General features: G+C 42.8%; 1 protein-coding gene across 1 annotated transcript; it reads right to left on the bottom strand.

The window, feature by feature from the left end:
* Window positions 1-10,198: 10,198 nt before the first annotated feature.
* Window positions 10,199-21,466, bottom strand: rps15a (ribosomal protein S15a). Its single transcript, XM_084319551.1, has 5 exons — window positions 21,418-21,466; window positions 20,615-20,752; window positions 19,814-19,893; window positions 19,372-19,457; window positions 10,199-10,329 (listed from the first exon to the last, which is right to left on the bottom strand). Exons 2-5 carry the CDS (start codon window positions 20,745-20,747, stop codon window positions 10,236-10,238), a joined length of 393 nt encoding a protein of 130 aa, XP_084175677.1. The 5' UTR covers window positions 20,748-20,752; window positions 21,418-21,466; the 3' UTR covers window positions 10,199-10,235.
* Between the last annotated feature and the right edge of the window lie 211 nt (window positions 21,467-21,677).

The following is a 21,677-nucleotide window of genomic DNA, read 5'->3' on the forward strand; positions in this document are numbered from 1 at the left end:
ACAAACCAGAGTAATATTCGCTCTCCTATTGGACAGCGACCCCAGGCGCCAACGACCAAGCCCCCAACGGCAAGTTCAAAGGCAACTCCGGGCATGTCGGTACATGCCCAGAGTCTGCGTAGTAATATGAGACAAGAACTGAGGTTGGCACTAGATATTCACCTTACGTATAAATACGGCGCAGGTGTAAACAGCAGTAGTCTTACCAAAACCTTAATGCCTTCACCACGAGTCAACGTGCAGTGAAGTGAGCAACCTTGCATCTAAATAGAGCATTGAGAACCGCGTGCAAATAGAATGTTAAAGTGTCAGAGTTTAACGCAGTAACGTTGAGTTCGACTTAATCTAATGTGAAGTAATAGTCGATCATTTATAGTGTATTGTGCGGCTACAGTTCTTCAGTGACCAGCATTACCATCGGTTCGTCGTGTATTTAGCTAGTGCACTTATCCAGGCTGTGCGGCCTAAATCCGTGCCCACACCCGAGGAGTCCTAGGCGAGAACCGTTGGATATGTACACAGGAGAATCTACACCGGCGATTGCAGAACCATTTCTGGTTGGATTATATTGCTTTGGGACCGTGACCACCGGAGAAGAGCACCGTTGATTCCACTGTCGTTTGGGATTTAACCTCGTGAGGATCATCACTCGGGCCCGCCTCTTGGAAGGGGCTGGCTAGCTGTCGTCAATGCTATCGAGCATATTGGACTACAACTATTGCTTTGTCTGCTGATCAAGGGAGTACATGCACCGGCTCCTGTATCTGGAGCCTCGTTATTCCTCGTTGACCCAGACTTTGTACCCGACCATTCCTCTACCCCTCCCGGCTTTACACCCCGGAGGGAACCCCCCAGTGTCTCCAGCTGGTACCGGTGTGGCCCATATAATTGCTATACCACAGGTGGTGTCAGCTTAGACCCATCATAGTATTCCTACTATTCTCATTGACTTATGCTCTTGACTGACTTTACGTATGTTCTTCGCCATACAAGCGCGAGCCTAATTCTCAATCTGTAACCTAACGTTGCTTAATAATAATAAATAACCCTCCAATAGAACTTTATGTGTCAATGCCGTATTCTTGTGTGGGTGTTCATCATATATATTCATGTACTGTATGGCCAGTAATTAAAGTACATAACTAGTAGTGGTTTAATATATCACAATCTTTAATACAGTCAGGGTATTGTAACCCCTCAGTTACAGAACACGTATATAGCTCCCTACAGGGGGAGTAAGAATACAGGTTTCATAAACATATTTCATATATAAGTTCATAGGCAATTTGATGAGTTGATATGCAAGACATCGTTGTCCCTATTCACTTTCTTTCTTTCTGCCTCATTTCACAGTGACCAGCGAGTTGATTTATAGGGGCAGGAGACAATATGGAGCCGAGCAAAAAGTAATGTCCTCACTTTCGGTTGAATTCACATGTCAAGCCTTTCACCACTATTTCAATATTAATTCTGTTATCTCTGAATCGATCATAATTAGTCTTGAAGCCAGCCAACCAGCCCGGCTTGAATGCAGAGAGAGGTCCATGGCCCTGGAGGACCATCAGATGTGGAATCGTCTGAGATATCACTACTGCCCTCCAGTGTTCATTATGTGAATTACAGTGATAGTGCAGAGGGCGGGCAAGTGCAGAACTAGGGGCAATAGAACCTGGCTAATGGTGCTACGAACACTTACAGAGACAGATAGACTCCAACCAATACCATCATCTTTCTAGAGTCCAAAGGTAATTTTTTCCTTCCTCCTATGGTCATGAAGGTCAAGTGTGGGACAAGGGACAACAATTAATGGTTGTTAATTAATTGGCATAAGATTCAGAGTTTTATTTGCCACATGGAAACAATACAATCATGGAGTTTTTTATACAAAATCATAAATACCATACCATGGGCAAAAGGAGCAGGAAGAAGAATAATTCTTATAGTTGGCCATTGCATGTGTTTGGCTATTGTGTCACAAAGTAAATAAACTCCATTTGAAATGGTTAGGTTAGGTTAGGTTAGGTCAGTTAGGTTTAATGTAGACCTTTTTTTATTTGTATGTCAGCTCTTTGACTGCCAGAGTGGAGTGGACTCCCCACCCAACCGTACAATTCAGTGCAATCTTGCTGAACCATCTCTGTTATCACTCTACAAGGTACAGTCATTGGCAGTGGCGGCTCTGCCACTAGGGGCGCAAGGGCGCCGACCCACCTGCTGACTGCTGTTAAATCAGAGAAGAAGAAAATAAAACTTTTTCGTTTTTTGTTTTATAGCCCTATAAATAATATAAACATGTTTAAAATTAATAATATTTACTCATTTTAAGTATGTTTGTATTTCCAATGCACAATATAACGTTATTATCTAAAATAAAAAAACACTCGTTTTCCTGAGCAGGAAGTGACGTTTTTTTTTTTTTTTTTTTTTTTTGTATTTCTCGGCCCGGGCTAGACGCGATATCGCTCTGAGTGCGCGTCACAGTTTGATCGCTGTATCCGTCACAGCCAATCAATGCATAACGCGTTGTGCATTGAAATATGACTATTATGTTGGAATCCGGGCGCGATTTGAAGCGGTCTAGCCAGTAGCGTCAAGAATTTCTGTAGCCGCATTTCGCGGAGACGCTCTCTGATTGGCCGACGCCAGTATTTTTTTCCGTAGCAGAATTTCACAGAGACGCTCTCTGATTGGCCGAATCCAATTTCTAATGTTCCAATTCTAGCTTATTCCGGTCCGTTGGTGAGAGATAGTTGTGTTGTTGTGTTGTTGTGAAATGCAGGCAGCAGAGCGTGCCGTGACTGCAAGTTCTTTAGATGGTTAAGCTTAGGCACTCTTTCAAAGTTGGTTAAGGTTAGAGTTTGTCTTAGAGCATGGCGATAGAACGCCAGGTAGTTTGCAGTCTGTTCGACGCGGAAAAATGGACAAAGAAATGTACTTGTGTTGTGCTAACAAGCTAACACTTGGCTAACAAGCTATATGGCGGATGCAGTCTGGAGACAGTGGACAGTGGTCTGGAATACATCAACAGTGGATTATACACGTTTATCAAGCTCTCCTGCCCTGGACGTTTCAACTAAACAGTGAGTCTCTCTCTCTCTCTCTCTCTCTCTCTCTCTCTCTCTCGCTCTCTCTCTCTCGCTATACACAGCTGTCTCCGCGAAATGCGGCTACGGAAAAAAGTATTGACTGTGCTTGCTGAGACGATAATTAATAGGCTAGCGATTCAAAACGTGCTGCTGTGTTGTGAACTATAACATTAATTTAGCTGCTGCTGATGCATAATGAATGAATGGTGAGTTGTTTAAAATGACAACATACATGTGTTAATTATTTGATTTGATTGATCCGAGAGACAGAGAGAGATTGCTCCAGAGCATCTCAGAGCATTACATTTTCAACTCGACCTATTAACGTGAACTGCGACCTACAAGGCACCAGCGCCAGCGGCCGCCACTGGTCATTGGCTTGTTAGCGCAAACATTCATCCATTTAGGTCTATCACACTGAAAGACAGAGAGGGAATTATGTCCATGATCCTGCTCATTGACCATATTCACAGGGTGGCCATTTTGCTCTTGTGTCATGCTCAGGATGGGCAAGGATGGGAAAGGAATCCCATTCTGAGCATGACATGAGAGCAAAATGACTTGCTAAGAGTAAAATAGCCACCGTGTGAATAGGTCAATGGTAGGAATGAAGGTGATGCTCCTTAGACCTCTGATACATGGCCACGTTTTGTCAGCAGTATTGTCGGTAGCAGTGATATGAGTTGGCAAACGGAGACACAATTAGTGTGGATATAACAATGGATTTGAAGGAACGAAGACCATTGTGGAAATTGATTATTGGTTGCCATAGCTACCTAAATAACCCATCTGCAACATGGCCTTGAAATGCTGCCCAGTGCATCTTGAGCTGAACTGCTCTAATGGCTGCAGACAAAAATAAACCCCTGGCTTTAAACACAGAGTGACTGTTATTTCACTGTCAAATTGGCCCATTTGAATGTTTCGCAACTAATTTTAGATTTAGGGGTTAGGAAAACACACATATTGAAGCTGGATGAAACGCGTTTGAGAGTCTCGTCTTTGTTGAGGAGAATCAAATGCTTTTGGTTTGTCTACCTAAATGTTTACTGTTTACTGTGAGCGATTTGTAGTGCCAAATTTCCCTCGGGATGAATAAATTCTATTCTCTTCCCAGTTTGAAATAGGCTTTGAAATTGCAGTGGGTGAACGTGCCTACGAGGCAGAGCGTAAAAACACGAGGCAGAGCGTAAACACGAGGCAGAGTGTACCTACGAGGCAGAGCGTAAACACGAGGCAGAGCGTAAACACGAGGCAGAGCGTACCTACGAGGCAGAGCGTAAACACGAGGCAGAGCGTAAACACGAGGCAGAGCGTAAACACGAGGCAGAGCGTAAACACGAGGCAGAGCGTAAACACGAGGCAGAGCGTACCTACGAGGCAGAGCGTAAACACGAGGCAGAGCGTAAACACGAGGCAGAGCGTACCTACGAGGCAGAGCGTGCCTACGAGGCAGAGCGTAAACACGAGGTAGAGCGTAAACGCGAGGCAGAGCGTAAACACAAGGCAGAGCGTACCTACGAGGCAGAGCGTAAACGCGAGGCAGAGCGTACCTACGAGGCAGAGCGTAAACACGAGGCAGAGCGTACCTACGAGGCAGAGCGTAAACACGAGGCAGAGCGTACCTACGAGGCAGAGCGTAAAAACGCGAGGCAGAGCGTACCTACGAGGCAGAACGTAAACGCGAGGCAGAGCGTACCTACGAGGCAGAGCGTAAACGCGAGGCAGAGCGTACCTACGAGGCAGAGCGTGCCTAGCTATGCTGCCAGGCTGGTCCGCGACCCTCCGTGCTGCGATCACCAGCGGGGAGAATATTCTCACGCGAGCGGCATCGCTGAGCTCTGGTGACGGTCTTATTGGGGCTTATGCCGAGAAGCAGTAACACAACATTGCAACTGTTGTGTTACTGCTTTCTGACCGAATTAGTCATTCATTTGTAGCTATAAAGACATATTCATAATCCAACATATGTGTAAAGAAACAACATATTCCGATTGGAAGGACTCCCATCTCCTCCTTCCTGTTCGCGTCTCACACAGGGCTGAGCTGTGCACGGCTTTGCTCTCACTCGAGTGAGGAGGAGCGGAAGACCGCTGGTTCTCCAACATACAGCGGTGTGCTCTTCAGAATGTACCGGGAGAAACGTTTACTGTACCCCGCAGACATAAGCATATAAGCAGTGCTTACTAACGTTATTAGTTACGTTATTTCTGACCGAATTAGTCATTCATTTGTCTAGCACAGTCTCTAACAGTGTAACAGTAAGAAGCATTTTGGATAAAAGTATTCTGTACTTCTGTATGACAACAATGTATGCCTTTCAAATGTTAAATGATAAATGATTAAATGATACACAGCGAAATCTACACTCTCTCATCCTGCTTTCGCCAACGGCAGCGATGTGAAAGGCGAAGTGAACTCCAGCAGTAGCGCGCTTGCCGCTGCGGCTGCCGCGTGCCGCGTGCGTCACATGGCCGTCTCGGCCAATCAGGCCAACCCCGGAAATCAAATGCGTTGCGGAAGTGGTACACGCGGCCAGCGTAGCTGTATTGGCTTTGTTTAGTGATTTATTTGGGTTGAAGTATTATTTTAGTCAATCTGAAATGTATTGTCTGATAGAAGAGTGCCAGCGTGTGAGCTTCAATATGTGTAATATTTGTAAACATTTGAGTCAAACATACCTGTATTTTGACTTATCATGGAATAAGAAAGTTCTACGCATATTTTACAGAGTTGGGTTCCACATCAAATATATTACTTATATGGTCAAAAAACTGCTGGGTTGTGGCTTTTTAAACACAAGCTGTACACACACAAAGGAGGACTGATTTTTTATTTCAGTATTAATGTATTCTATTTGTTTTGAGAACTGCACATCTCTCCTCCCCCACCATGGAGTGCTTTGAGGCCATCCGGGACGACGCTCAAATCCCACTGTGGTGAAGACGGGAGGACAGTGGCTGCCAGGACCCACAGCTGTAGGGTGGCATTGTCTCAGGGACACAGGTTCCCAGCCTGGGACGTTGTTACAGTGACTACATCTAGCAGTCCCTATTGCAATCCTTATCTCGGTGTTGTAGTCAAGTCACTAAATCTCGAGTCCGAGTCGAGTCTCGAGTCCCCAGTGTTCGAGTCTGAGTCTAAGTCCGAGTCACCAAAGAAGAGCCAGAGTCGAGTCTCCATTACCCTAGTCCGAGTCAGAGTCCAAGTCATCAAGGTTGAGTCCGCTCCACTCTGGCAGTCAAAGAGCTGACATACAAATAAAAAAAAAATTCTACATTAAACATAAATGACACAGCGGTCACCATTTCAATGGGAATTAATTTACTTTGTGACACAATGCCAAACACATGCAATAGCCATCAATATCGTATGCCAAATGATTAGGGCCTATTACACATTTAAAAAAGATATATATATTTATTAATTAACAAGTCTGAGTCCTCGTCTGCACCTTCCGAGTCCAAATGCAGTCAATGCTTGAGTCCAAGTCCAAGTCATCAGTGCTCAAGTCCAAGTCAAGTCACGAGTCATGAAAATCAGTCCAGGACTCGGACTCGAATACTACAACTGTCTTATCTCATCATCTATATCATTTTGTGGAGCTGTAATAAACACAAGTTACACAACACAAGGATTCAGTGTCCTCTGATGACATCACTGGAGGAAATATTAAAACTAAATGAATGTGTGCAAAACAGTTTAAAGCCTTGGGATGTGTACGATTATTTAGTTTAAGATTGTTAAATAAATCTGCATCGTTTTTCAGTGAAGTGCCCCTTTATGCGCTGTTTTCCAGAGCCAAGTCGTTTTTAAAAGGCCATAGCAAGAGGATCCTATTTTTATACCATTGTATTTTATTTGATCAGAGTTCAGGAACTGTCTTTTTAGCAACCATCTCCCTTTGAAAAAGTTAAATAAGGCTTATACAGAACATTTGTTTTCAAAGCAAAGGCCGACTTTGGACTGACCTTACTGCTGTCAACAGGCTGAGGCTCCTTGTTAAAGAGTGAGAAAACTGCTTTCATCCATCCATTCTCCTTGAAACGTCTACTGGCCAGTATCCTGTGGCTTTGTAACGGAAGCAGAGCGCTGGACAACTTGGTGTTCCTTTCCAATGCCATGCTTTAGTCTATGTTGTCAACCGTTGAGGGAGGCAGACAGGTCTCTGTGCACTTAGCCTACATAGAGCACTTGGACACAACCAGTGCATTAGCTGCCTACTACCTTTCCTGTCTAACGTGAGCTAAAGAGTGGGCAGGGAACTCATTAGGAGGTTGGGGACAAGGCCATGTAGGAAATCAGAGGAGCTTGGCGAGACGGGAGGACCACGGCAGGGACAGACAACAGAGGCTTTTAACAAGTGTGCAGCAGCCGTGTCAAAGAGATGCAGCAGCTCCCCAATAGTCACCAGGGCCACAAGACGGACGTACTTTGTCAAGGGTTGTAGGAGCAGGTGAACTGTCCGTAGTCTACATTATCTTAGGTAGAGTGATGCGTTTGTGGGATTTAGCCCAGGTGTATGAAGACCTGAGACAAGTGTCCTAGTGTCTATTCTGCTTCTCAGTAAAGTAGACACGTATTCCCAATGGGACAGAGCTAATCTCAAATCCTGTATGACTGCCCGTTAGTGGGTTGATGCTGTATTTGAAGAACCAAAAGGCCTCATTATGCTGACTGACAAGGCGTACTTTCTAATCAGTCATCCTCACCACACATCTAAGGTGATGACAGACTAGGCATGCCACCTCCACCTGGTTATTACCAGGGCTTCCTAATAAAGTAATAAAATCCCAGTTCTAGCTTAAAAGATTTTAAATAAACATTGTATGTCAATTGTCTTGATCATGTTTGTTAAAACTACATTAATTTCGGGAAATCAGTAGATACCCAGCGCTAGTCATTACCCTGTTGCTTATAGCAGCGAGCCAGTTCAGTCTTTATGGATAGAGGATATGATGCAGACAGCAAGGAACTACAAATACCTTTTATCCCATCTTCAATTTATAGTCTGCCATTTGGACTCAGCTGTAAAGGAGAATGATCATGGAATATGTACTTCCATTGAAACATCAGGCGATTCCTCAGAAATGTCTAAAGTGGACCTAGTACATTTAATTTAGGCGTTTTGTGCACATCATGTACTGCAATAATCTTAGAATAGTATTTATCCATGGTGGTTCCCAAAGGTCAGTGAATACCACAACCACTACACCAGAGGAAGCTCAACAAATCATGTTAAACCCAGATTCGGCTCAAACAAGGGACTAAACACGTTTCGCAATTATGCCACAACAATGTGGAACGCCCTACCCAAAGCTGTAAAGGAATGTGGGTCCCTGCCCACATTCAAAACCGCCCTTAAAGAGCACCTACGGGAGGCTGCAATTCGAAACTGGCCACCGTAGATGCCCAAAGCCCCCACCACCTCCTGATAGACAGTCTCCTCCCCACCGCATGTATATATTCCCTCCCCGCCGTATGTATATTTCCCTCCCACCCACCCACCCCCTCCTAATGTACAGTCCCCTCCCCATCATATGTATATACTCTGTCAGGATCTAAGGGTAACAGTACTGTATATTTGAATACCGCCTATGTCACAAATGTATCAGTACTAAATGCCTATATGTCCCTATGCCATAAATGTCATGTATGTTGTGTATGTCATAAATGTCTATATGAATTGAAAATGGGGGACCCTGATGGAAACAAGACAAACGTCTTTCTCAGGTCTGCATCCCCTTAACAATTGTATGTATTGAGCCGTACTGTATTGTACCCATTCTGCAATCTGTTAAATAAAGTTTTCATTCATTCATTCCTTCTTAGGGTCACAATAATACAGCTAGCACAGCACGGTTTATAGTACTGAAATTGTACCTTGTAATTTTCAAGGAGTCAAGTCACTAGGTTCTGTAATGGTGCTTCTAGTAATCAAAGCATGGTTCTGCAAAGCATCCTGACCCAAGGTTCTATACAGGCCTAGGTTCTAGAATTGAAAGCCAAAGAACCACATACATTTTGTTACAGTAATGCCAAGCGTTTTTCTTAGCACAAACCTATAGGCAGGGGTTTAAAGGGGAACTATCTTATAAATGGCCTTTTTGAGTGTTTAGCATTGTTTCCTAGCTATGTGAACTTATATTAATATGATCAGTCTCAAAATTCTCATATTGGCGCATTCTTCCAATTCTCCTCTCACAATATTCACCCTCACTGAACTGAGTCGTTTGAAAATGTGCCTATATGTGATGTCATATAGTCACTGCTGCATGTTAATGTTCAGGCGAACACGGCCACACACAGTGGTTCAGGAGCCCAGGCTCAAAACAGCTTGAAATCTTGAGGTAGAAAAATGCTGTTTTTGAGGACTTGATTAGAAATACAAAACAATGAATAAAAAAAATATATATATTACAGAGGTGTTCCATAGACTCACAGGAATTGTGTAAAAGTGCCCAAATAGTGAAAGAAATAGTAAAATAGTTCCCCTTTAAGATGCAAGTGATTTGTATGCATGTACAGCAACGCAGAATATCCATAAAGACACATTTAAAAGACCTTATGCAATCCAACAATTAAGCCACGGCAGTGCTTCATTTTGTGCAGTCTTTTTTTCTGGCCTAACAATTCAGCACTCTAGTGGCAATTTCCACAAAATCCATTCACCTCCACTACTGAAAGCATTCATGTAGGGATGCACAGATGCTTTCCACTGCTGCTGATATGAATACTAAGTGCCATCAACCTTGGCCGTCAGCAGAGAGTACCCAAATAATTCACTTTCCATGGTAAAGATATCAAACACAAGTGGGGGGAAAGTACATTTGCCTCCAGTTTCTGACAGGGAATAAGTAACTAGAACCATAAGAAATGTTGAAGTATTGATAGATCGCCCATCTTTGTCAGACATTAGCCTGATAATTCCCATTCATGGAATTTGGAAATAGTCATGGTATGAACAATCCCACTACGCCAATATCCAAAATATTCAATAAAGTATTCAGAAATTGCCAAAAGCAGACTAATGGCCAAAATACATTTTAAATCTAAGCATCTCAAATTAAGAGACTTCTGGTTATGAAATAATTGACAGCAGACTGGAACCATTCCTCTTCGTTTTTTTTATTTGCAGTTCTTTACATTTTAGAAAAAGAATCCAAGGATTTTGCCTCCTGTGTGTTTCCGTCTGGCCTCTTCGTGGTCCATGATGCCAGCCGAAGTAGTCAGCACGATGTATCTGCAGAGAGATGATACACTTCAGTTACATCCACATCATTCTTTAGTGTGCACAACATCTCTTAAGTGGGACATTTCATTGCAATACTTGAGTCAAGGGGATGGGATAAGAACTGATGCGCGAGAGCAGAACCACTAGACATAGGCCGTATGGTGAAGGCCGTATGGTGAAGGCCGAGAAGTGGCTAGAAAACTATTCTCGTTCCCACCTCGGCAGACTACACAATTTTCACTTCTGTACCTGTCGATGTGTACTGCCTTTCCGTTGCTTCCATTCCTACTGTTTACACAAATCTCGTTGTTAGGCAACAAAGAGAGCTGCTATTGGTCGAGCGCCAGATACATGACCGAACTCACACCAATTGCATAAAATAAAACTGTGGTGACCAAGTATCCGTTCGCAAGGAAAGATCTAGTCCAGACTTTAAAAATGATGATTGTGCAAAACTGTGCAAAACGGTGCAAAACGGCCTAGTTTGTCAATAGAGAACTTTTTGTTCCTAAATCTACACCAATATATCTTTCACCCAGAGTGAAAATTGTGTAGTCCGCCGAGGTGGGAACGGGATGAAATGATACAGCCTTCACCTTACGGCCTAACAGTAGGGAAGGGTTCTCTCATAAGAGATTCACGAACCGATACGACCACAATACTTCACGCGAAAGACAAAGTGCGGCAACACTGATTGCAGTGCAGATGAGAGCATTCAAGATCTCAGGTCTGTGTAACCTGCCACCATTTTTGAAGGAGTTGACGTAAAATTATCAGACAGAATGCCAAGGTAACCGTGTCCTCTGATGTACAAACAGTAATGGCCGATGGACAGTTTGTAAAAGTACAAGTCATCCCATTTGTGATTACTACGGAGACGTAATAAATTTCAGATGATATTGTGATACACGTTTTTGTATCACTAATTATATATATAGGAGAGTTGACGTATATTTTCCCATTCCTACTAGACAAGGGTACAATATTCTCCATGTAAAGAGAACAGGTTATGATTAACCAACCCTAACCCCGCAAAACACCAAGGTGCACAATTTATCACAAGCTGATCAAAACGACAAAGTTAGATTAGGGCTGGGCGATATGACCAAAAACGTTATCGCGATAAAATTATAAAATTATTTTCATATAACTCGATATCGATAATTATCGTCGATATGTCTGTCAAGTTTAATTAACTTTTTATGCCCGGCGCCGATGGACGGGCTATTAATAGACTTATTTTTCTGCTGTGAATGTCTCGAGTTGATGTCGTCATCAGTCCGCGCACGTTAGCCAGAGCGAGCAGTACTGTGTATCCCATGACAATGTACTAGTAAATATCCCTAAAATACTCTGTTCCGCCACAATACATTGCAACGACGTCCACCGTATATCACACACTACTCTAACCGTGGCATCAGAATTCTCGCCACACACATACTCGGCACATAAATATATAAAAACAGCGCCGTGCAAGCTAGTTAACCTAGCCAGCTTCGTTTACAAGCGATGTATCCCATGACAATGTACTAGTAAATATCGCTAAAATACTCTGTTCCGCCACAATACATTGCAACGACGTCCACCGTATATCACACACTACTCTAACCGTGGCATCAGAATTCTCGCCACACACATACTCGGCACGTAAATATATAAAAACAGCGCCGTGCAAGCTAGTTAACCTAGCCAGCTTCGTTTACAAGCGATGTATTCCATGACAATGTACTAGTAAATATCCCTAAAATACTCTGTTCCGCCACAATACATTGCAACGACGTCCACCGTATATCACACACTACTATAACCGTGGCATCAGAATTCTCGCCACACACATACTCGGCACGTAAATATATTAAATAGCGCCGTGCAAGCTAAGTATCATAGCAGCCTTGAGTCCTGAGCTGTGGTGCGTAAGGACGTCATCACGTAACGTTGGTTGTTAGTGAGTGTGCTGAGCCGAGGCTGAACGGAGCCAAACTTGGAAAATCGATATATCGAAACTTTGCGACCACGTTTCATGTTTATTTCGAGGAAATAATTTATCGCGATATTTATAGTTATCGTTTTATCGCCCAGCCCTAAGTTAGATAATTGAAAATGTTAAGTTCCTGGTTTGTTGCATTCACCAAATTGTTGCATACGTCATTTAAAAGTAAACACAGGTTCACAACTTTATAATAGCCTGTAGGATTTTCTTTATTATTCAAAAGGAAATGTGATACAACTGTTGGGATAACCTTCCATAAACCCTGTGAACCATTTACATTAGGGATGTGCCGATTTCTTTTGTCCCCGAGCCAAGTATTTAAATATTGAAATATCTGCAGATACAGAATTCAGATTTCCCTAGATAATACAGCTGCACACTTCCAAGTCCTTTCAACTTAGTAAAGCCAATCCAATGTAGGTAGGTATCAGTTTCATTTATCAAATTCCATTTTTTACCACCAAACAGGGATTTTGTCTTAATGTGATCACTGCAGGTAGACAGCGCCTATATCTAGAGTCCAGTCATGTTAATTGCTGATGGAATGACTGTTTCTCATCATATCGATAGCAGCTACAACTACTGGAACGCACCTGTTCCCGCTGCCCAGAGTGAAGCCGTCAGTCTCCATTCACACAAACACAGCCACTTTCAGGGCTTGTCCACTCCATCGTCATTCTACTAATTCTACACTTTATTAACAGACAGCTTGAGCTCTTAAATGCTTCCCCCGTTGATCACGGTTTTCTTCAAAAAAATTTCTTAATCATCTCATAAGAAGCAACATGATTACTGGCAGACAATCCCCTTGTATAACAAGCTAGAACGAACACACGCATGCACAAACAGCCGACTCAGTGCTTCTCCACTCAGTCTCTCCCTTTCAACTCTGTGTTCACGCATAGTGTAACCTCCCCTCCCACTGACTAAACTAAGCCGGCGTCACAGCTTCGCCTTAAGTTCAATTTTCAAGTTTCGTATTATTTCACATAAGGTACATGTACATTACAGTGAAATGCTTGGTTCTGTATGAGCCTCTTGATTGTGCTTCATACAGTAAATAGAAATTCCAGTAATAAATTAGATAAATATGGTGTAGTGTTAAAAAGTGTTTAAAGTGAATGTTAGGAAAACTCCAACATTTTGGGAAATTAGCTTATTTAACATCTTCCCTGGAGTTAAAGAAGATGCATACCTTTTTTGTCTGTGCGTGCATTTAGCTAGGGAACAGTTGCTCCGTTAGCGTAGCTTAGCTTAATCACTGGAAGTGGGGGGGTTTTATAGGCCGACGTTCCCTACAGTCACCAAATACAACTCCAAAACGTTCCTGTAAACATGTTGTGACCCGTGTATTTACCACATGGAGAAATAAAAAATAATTGAATTCGACAATTACGTTTTCTAATCAGATATACTCTGAACTATTTTTTGCCGAACGACTCCTCTCAGCGCAGTCATTGATTTCTACGTGGAAGCCGTGTTTGTTTACATTCTCATTCATTCAAAGGATCCGAACCGATTGAAGTTTATGGATACCATGACTTAAAATCATCTTACCTTGACGATTAAAAGCCTCCCCAATTTAGAGAACAGTAATCCAATGGCTGGTATTGATAATATACTACTAACTACTGCACGCTCGGAGCTAACCGGAGCTAACACAGAACCGGACGGTCACTAAAGCAAATATGACTTCCTTTCTGGGGGGTTTCAAAATAAATGAGCGACGTCTATAGCAGCGGAATACGTTTATTTTGTACATTATCTAACGTTAACACGAACCTAAACTAACGTTACAACTAACCTAAAGTTAGGGGAGAAGGGCGCCGTGAGCGGCTTCGCTGCGCTCATCAGCGACCCTCCGTGCTCCGGCTTTCGACAGCGGGGAGAGTATTATGGGGCTTATGCCGCGAAGCAGTAACACAACAGTGAACACATAGTTAAGTACGACTGACCGATGCATTGCAACTATGTGTTACTGCTTTGCGGCATAAGCCCATACTCTCCCCGCTGGCGAAAGCCTTATCGCAGCACGGCTGAGGGCCGCGCCGCAGCTCATGCTCGGCCAATCGGAGCGCAAAACGGCAACGCGGAAACCGAACAGCGTTGTAGAAGGCATAGCGTCCAGGGTGGGTAGCCCGCAAATACCTCTGCATGTGCCAAGTGCAGCGTCTGAGCGTATTTTCAGCACTGCAGGGAACACGGTGACAACGCGCACAACTAAATCCCCCCCATATAACAATTAAAGCTAAAGTTTGTTCTCTTGGCCAGACTTGGTATTCTCCTCCATAACCGGATAGTAAAAATCATTAACTGAACGTTTTAAAAACTAAAGCATTTACGTTCTAAACATTCATGAGTAATAATGAATCAAATGGAAATAAGGTTAACATGCACAGAATAATATTGCCAAACTAGTTAGTGAATATAGCAAACTTTATTCAATAAGTCAAGTATTTACTCCCGTAAAATCTTTATCAATCGAAACGTTGGACATCTACAGAACGAAAGCATTAACGTTCTAAACATTCACACTGATGAGTCATACCGTATACCGGGGTGTGACGTCAGAAAGGTATGAAAAAAATTACACCGCCCAAGCCTAGTCACGATACGATAGTATTGTGATTGAAAATATATTGCGATATGAGAGTATTGCGATATTAATATTGCGATATATTAACTTTATTAACTTTTTTTCAACTGCAAAGTAAAACTGTCAACATGTTTTATCTAATAAAATAAAGTTCAGTCTGTTCATCTCACTTCAATAATTTGTATAGCAGCAAATGGGATTTTCTCAAGCAGACAGATGTCAACACACTAATCTGTGTTGCATGTACCTGACAAACTGAACTGTTTGTATTACAGTCCTATTCCAACTTAACTGAATACACACGTGTGCGTGGACTACTGTACTATTAGAGGTATTGAAATGAACAATGCAACTTCGTTATACAAAAGAAAAAAGTATCGATATTTTTCACCACCATTTGATATTAATTCCATAAGCGTTTAAAAAACTAAGGTCCAGTACTGAAATGGTTCGTTATGGATAAGTGTACCTTTACAGTACACCCCTACCAGCTACACTAGGCCCTTTCTTGCATATCACTGAATGATTTGATATCCTACCGGTTCCATAATGTTCTGACCCACTGAGCTGACATGCGCTGGTCTGTTCTGACTCCTCCATTTCCTGCCCTGTTCAGGCAGTCGGGCCATGTGCATGGCTGCATGCGAACAAACGCCAATAGAATGATCCAATGGGAATATGAGGCAACCCTTTGTGGAGCCGATGGAAACAATATTTAGTTTTTTAAACGCTTATGGAATTAATATCAGTCAGAACATTATGGAACCGGTAGGATATCAAATCATTCAGTGATATGCAAGAAAGGGCCTAGTGTAGCTGGTAGGGGTGTACTGTAAAGGTACTTATCCGTAACGAACAGGGGAGGAAACTAACTTTTTGGCTTACCAGCCAACTGGCGAGTATCTGATTTTTTTTACCAGACAAACTGATTTTTTACCAGCCAAAAAAAATCGCTAATTGTGATAATTACTTCTTTGTATGTCTTTGTCTAAATTGATTTTCAATCATAGTAAAAATCACACCGTGTCTCTATCTCTACTCTTTAAAATATTTATTAGCATTAAAAACATTAATAACAGTCTCTACTCTTCACAATATTAGCATACAACATGTATTAATCACACTGTCTCTACTCTTCAAAATATTAGGATATCACATATTAACATGAAAGAGGGAACTATTCTGGACTGGGTTGGGCTGAACTAGGCAGTGAAAGATGCTGGGCTGGACTGGAGTAGGTTGGACTGGTCTAGGTTGGACTGAGTTGGGCAGTGAAAGAACCAAGCATTTCACTGTAATGTAATAGCTAAATAAAACAACTTGACTTGTTACATTTGCACTCTGGTTGTATGCCAAATGTATTCTGGTTGTACTGTACTTGTGCTGTAAGATGACAATACATTGGAACCGAATCGACAACGCTAGGGGTTCAGCAGGTGTATTCTGAATGCCAAGTATGACAACATCACCGTTGTGAAGGGCATATGGGCGAGTGGTGATATGGGGGGAAACCCGGTAATAATAAAATGTCACTCGGCTGCATTTAAGCAAAGCCGCTCAGTATAGTCCACTATGTTGAACGCGCGTTATGGTAGCTTGTTACATGCTAGGTAGCTAGCCGGCTAATGCTGGTTGACTTGTCATTCTCATCCGACTCGAAGGAGACGCGTCGCATGCTATTGTTCGCCCCCATGTCAGACCGCACTGATATCCGAAAGCGACGACTCTACATGCAATTATTTTCATCCACTGATGTGTTTTTGTCTAAGTTTGTCTACGTTGTCAAGCCGGTGGCAGGAGTCTGTAGGTCCGCGCGCAGTGATCTGTCCACTTCCCCTAGATGGGCGGCATCTTCTAGAAAATGAGTGTTCATTGGAGGAGCTTAGAGCGCATCTGTACAACGATGATGTTCATTGGTTATGGTTGGATTGAGGCGCAAATGGGAGGAATCAAGGGGGGAGTCAGAGTTCGGCTTGTGCCAGTGAGCGAATCAGCAGATTGCAGAATGATTTTTTTGTTTTGTTTTGTAATTACTAGTACTCGCCAGACTGGCGAGTGCTCTTCATGAATTACTCTCCAAACGTAAAAAATACTCGCATTTGGCGAGTAAAGTGGCCTAATTTCCTCCCCTGGTAACGAACCATTTCAGTACTGGACCTTAGGTTCAGTACATACCGAACAAATACAACGGTATGTTAACCACTAACGACCGCACACCGGGTGCTATTTTTTCCCCACAAATATATTTTTTTTTAAAACAAGTCGATTCATTTCAATATAGAATATACGTTCACAGCCCTACACGTACAATTAGTTACTGCACACTACATCACCCGAGTGGAACATGGAAAGCCAAACATTCCCCCACAGTACCGAAAACCCGTACCGAACTGAGACTTCAAAACCGAGGTACGTACCGAACCGTGACTTCAAAACTGAGGTATGTACCGAACCGTGGTTTGTGTACCACCATTACACCCCTAGTAGCTGGCTAACCTAAAGCATGACAGAAGTAGGACATTTAGGTCTTGCTAGTTCACAAAACAAAGACTTTGCTAAGCAAATTAAATGCAGGTGGATGGAGACACAAGACAATACATTAATAACGCATAATAATTTAGACATGCTTGTGATTGAAGCCTTCTTTTCAACACATTTTCCCTTTACAGTGACCATTACAAGAACAGAATGAATAAAAACAAAGTTGTATACAGTTAGTATGCATTACTTGCATCACTACCACTTTCCAAATCAAACCTACATCTTTGCTTATATCAACAGTTAGCATTTGTAGGTAGCAGGCAGTTAGTTGTTTTAACTACAAGTCCTGCCACAGCAGCATACATGATGCATCACTTTGAAAACAATCTAGTCTCAATTAGAGGCGGGCGTGAGGACAGTTATGCAAGCTGGCAGCCCTTTCTCAATCGCAATTCCATTGGAGTTGACAATTTTCTTTAAAAGTGTTCACCCAAAACACACCCTTACCCAGAGCGCCATACCATCCAGATTAATTTGCAGAGGTTTGACTATACCTGCAGTAGAGATGTCTGCCCTCAGCCCAATACAAGCTCAATTTGTCTTTTTTGTGGCGCTCAAAGAAAAATCACAAAAAAACAGCAATCTCTTTTCAGAAATCATGACCCAGTTAATCAGAATAATCCACAGACCTCAATGTGAACAGTTTCAATAGGAACCATTTCCTATCCAAGTACAGTCAGCCACCATAATAATTCTCAATGAAACTGAAACTGTTCACAATGAGGTCTGTATATTATTCAGAGTAACCGTATTGTGATTTCTGTAAGAGACATTGCTGAGACTGTCCATGTAATTTTTGGGCGCTTTGAGTGCCACAAAAGAAGGTCCATTATAGTATTGTGCTGAGGGAGACGTAGACATCTCTACAGCCGATATCTCCAAATCTAAGCAAATCAAAACGACCTGGAGGGATAGATAGCAATGTTTGGGAGAATTGCCACAAAGTGCTTAAGCATTCCATCATCCCAGACATCTAAAAAAGGGATACTTTACATTTTCAAATTAGCATAGAAGCTTGGCTGACTGACACCAACAGCCAAACCAACCAACTCAACCATAGAGAAGTGCTCCTGCTTGGCACATAATCAGACTAGAAAAACACATGGTTCCTAAAGGGGAACTACATAAGTACATTTTCTGTTTCAGAACAGAGACCACTACTATAGAATCAAGCTCATTTGGATATAAAAAATAAAACATTCTGTGGATCCACAAAAACAGTCTCCCATTCATTCAGTCTGCAGACTTTATGTGTGCCCAGTTTGATTCTTACTTCTGATTTCTGGCTTCAGGAGAAAGTAGATCATGTTCACAAATATTGATCGAACTGTCTTATTAGAATTCTTTATTTGAGCGATGACCTCCTTCAAAAATCAACCAGCTCCTTTTCAACAAATGCCAAACACATTTTGATCAATCTCTTCCATTATGCCACCATGTTCAGACCCTGGTCACTGCACCTAGACCGAATACCGTTTTCAGACCAGAGCAATGGCCTGGTTGGGCCTGGGATGATAGTCAGTGTGAACGGCCTGCTCAGCCCCATCTCTGCTCCACTTGGTGTGAAGGTTCAGTACTATACAATAATCTTTTATAGCACAGGTGACAATTCCAAATAGGGAAACAATGTAAATCCGCCTGGTGTTGAGTTAGTTGAAGAGCCTGTCAACTCTAGTCTCTGCAGTAAGCTTTGTTTTTATTCTAGTGCCGTTTCCTTTCAACGTTTGCCCAGAACTGCCCTGGTTCTGGCGAGAATAGAAGCACCACAAGGCTCTGGTGTGAATATCCTCATGATCCTGGCTGAGCAGACGTGCCTCATTCTGGTGTGAATATCCTCATGACTGGAGGGTCCTGGTTTAGCAGACGTGCCTCATTCGCCGGGTTGTGTGATGGAAAGGGGTATATAAAGGGTAATGGTTCTTACCCAAACTGTCTTGAGGGTAGCAGGTTATTCTGCCACTTCTCCAGATCCTTCAGCTGGAGGTCAAAACGTGGGCTAATCACACCACACTGAAAGACAGGGACAGAGACAGTGGATTATAGTCTGGATTGCAAATAGAGCTGAAAACAAATTAGTAAGCATTTCCTTGAGCCATGTTGTGCAACTGTCCTAATGTAAAATACCTGCTTGAGGCACTTCTAGATGGCTCCGGAAGATGGCTGCTTCCGAATTAGACATGCTACAGACATTTTCAGTATGTGAAATTATTATAATATAATTATTACCTTTGTGGCAGGTCATTTCCAGTTCCTGGTTAGTAAACAAACAACCCCCGCCCCTCCCCTCCAAACAGTATGCAAGATGATTCATACTTGCTGCATGTAGAACATACAAGGAATGGACGCAGCCGCAGCCATCAACTTACTTTGTTCAGCCTGCCTGTGAGATTGACGACAATTTTCCCAGCCCTGTGATCGTCGATGATCTCAAACTCTCCAATGTAACCTGGGGAATCAAAGAAGCGGTATATGAACAAACTAAAATGCGAGGACCAATGTATATGCAACAAAAAACATGATATAAAATGCATTTGACCCAGTTTGTATATGTAGAGAATTCTATGCACAATTCACACAGGTATCGTCTGCTGCTGCAAGCCGTCCCCAGAGGCAGCGTGCACAGGGGGCAGGGTTACAAACAGACGATAAATATCCAGGTAGTAAACTAGCTTCTATAAACTGGTCATTTGAAAAGCCAACCACATGCATCCATTCATTTTTAAACTTAAAAGCACACTCAGTACTAGCAGCAAGCGTTGGTATAGTTATTACAAAATGAAATGAAAGTTACAAGCAGGTTATCTCCCGACTGGTTGTTGCCTGATGTGGCTGCCACTCTCCACTTTGCTGATATGAGTGTATGAGTAGTGAAGTGCTCTAATCGGCGGTATAGGAGCGGCTGCTGGATGGTTCAGGCTCCACACCAGCTTGCTGTTCCCCATGAATTAAATCTCGCCGCTTTGCTGCTGTTCAGGAGAGTAAGCTGCATTAATTACGCATGCCGCTTCCCTCTCAGACAGTAAGCATTACATCCTCGTATTGGACCATGGAAGTGTACCATAGCCATGAGCTAGCTGGGGTCAAGTGCGTACAGATGCCTGCTCCATGGTCTCCCGCTGTCAAACAACCCTCTTCACCCTCACAGAAACACGGCCATATGCACTTACCGTGCTTCATCATGACGGTCAGGAAGCGCACAATAACCTTCGAGCACGGCCTGATGAGGACCTGGCGTTTTCCACGCTTCTCAGCGTTGTTGATGCTTTTGAGCGCATCCGCGAGTACGTTCATGCGCACCATGATGCCTGTGGAGCACAGAGCGAGACCAGACACGACATTAGGACACTATTCAAGTCACACGGAACGAAACCAGCGACTTATTGAATGGAAGATGATGGTAGTCATATAGGATGGTCACCCACTATCAAACATTTGAGCTAGTGTAGCGACAAGCTATTATAAGCCAGGTCGGCGCCGTTTATCCTACTGGTTTAGAGTAAGAATTGAGCAGTGTTTTAACAGTTATGGTAAACTCCATCACTCCACCAGAGCATGGTCCGGCTCAGACAGGTGAGCATTTAAGCTAACGTTGTGTCGTTTGTTGGATTAGCGAGACCGACGACTCGCCTAACCAATATCCAGACACTATTTACAACAATGCTGTCGGCTAACTGCATAAACAAAGGGTCGTTTCCCGGGTTGACTTATTTGTATCGCTACGTGGCTAGCTACTAGTTAGCGGTTGGCAAGGCGCGTTTATCGCCCATTCCAGAGGCCAGTGGAGAGGGGACCGGGATGTGAATTTTTGGACCGAAATATTATTTTAATAGTTTCCATGATCGAGACAATAATCACCCCGTGTCGTTAATAGGTAGTTGTGCTAAATAATAATCCCACAAATGGACCTTTTAACATTTAGATGCTTTAGATACAGAAAAGATTGAAGATGACCGTTTCAGAGAGATCTTACCGGTTCTGCAATATGGCGGAAAGAGGAAGTGGAAGCGAGTTGCAATGCAATATGGGTAAAAATCAAAGATGTTGAAGAGCAGCTAATCAACCAAACATGTCGAAGCAGTTTAATTTAAAAGTAATACGGCTCTCTGCTCCAGCTGTGCAAGTATCTCTAAACACATGGAAAACATGCCATTTACCGCTTTTATGAATTGTTATTGTTAATAATAAACAATGCTGTTTTTAAAACAATAACAAGTATATGTGTAGGTCTTC

The sequence above is a fragment of the Notolepis coatsorum genome, assembly GCF_963971535.1.
Source record: "Notolepis coatsorum genome assembly, chromosome: 7".
NCBI lineage: Eukaryota > Metazoa > Chordata > Actinopteri > Aulopiformes > Paralepididae > Notolepis > Notolepis coatsorum.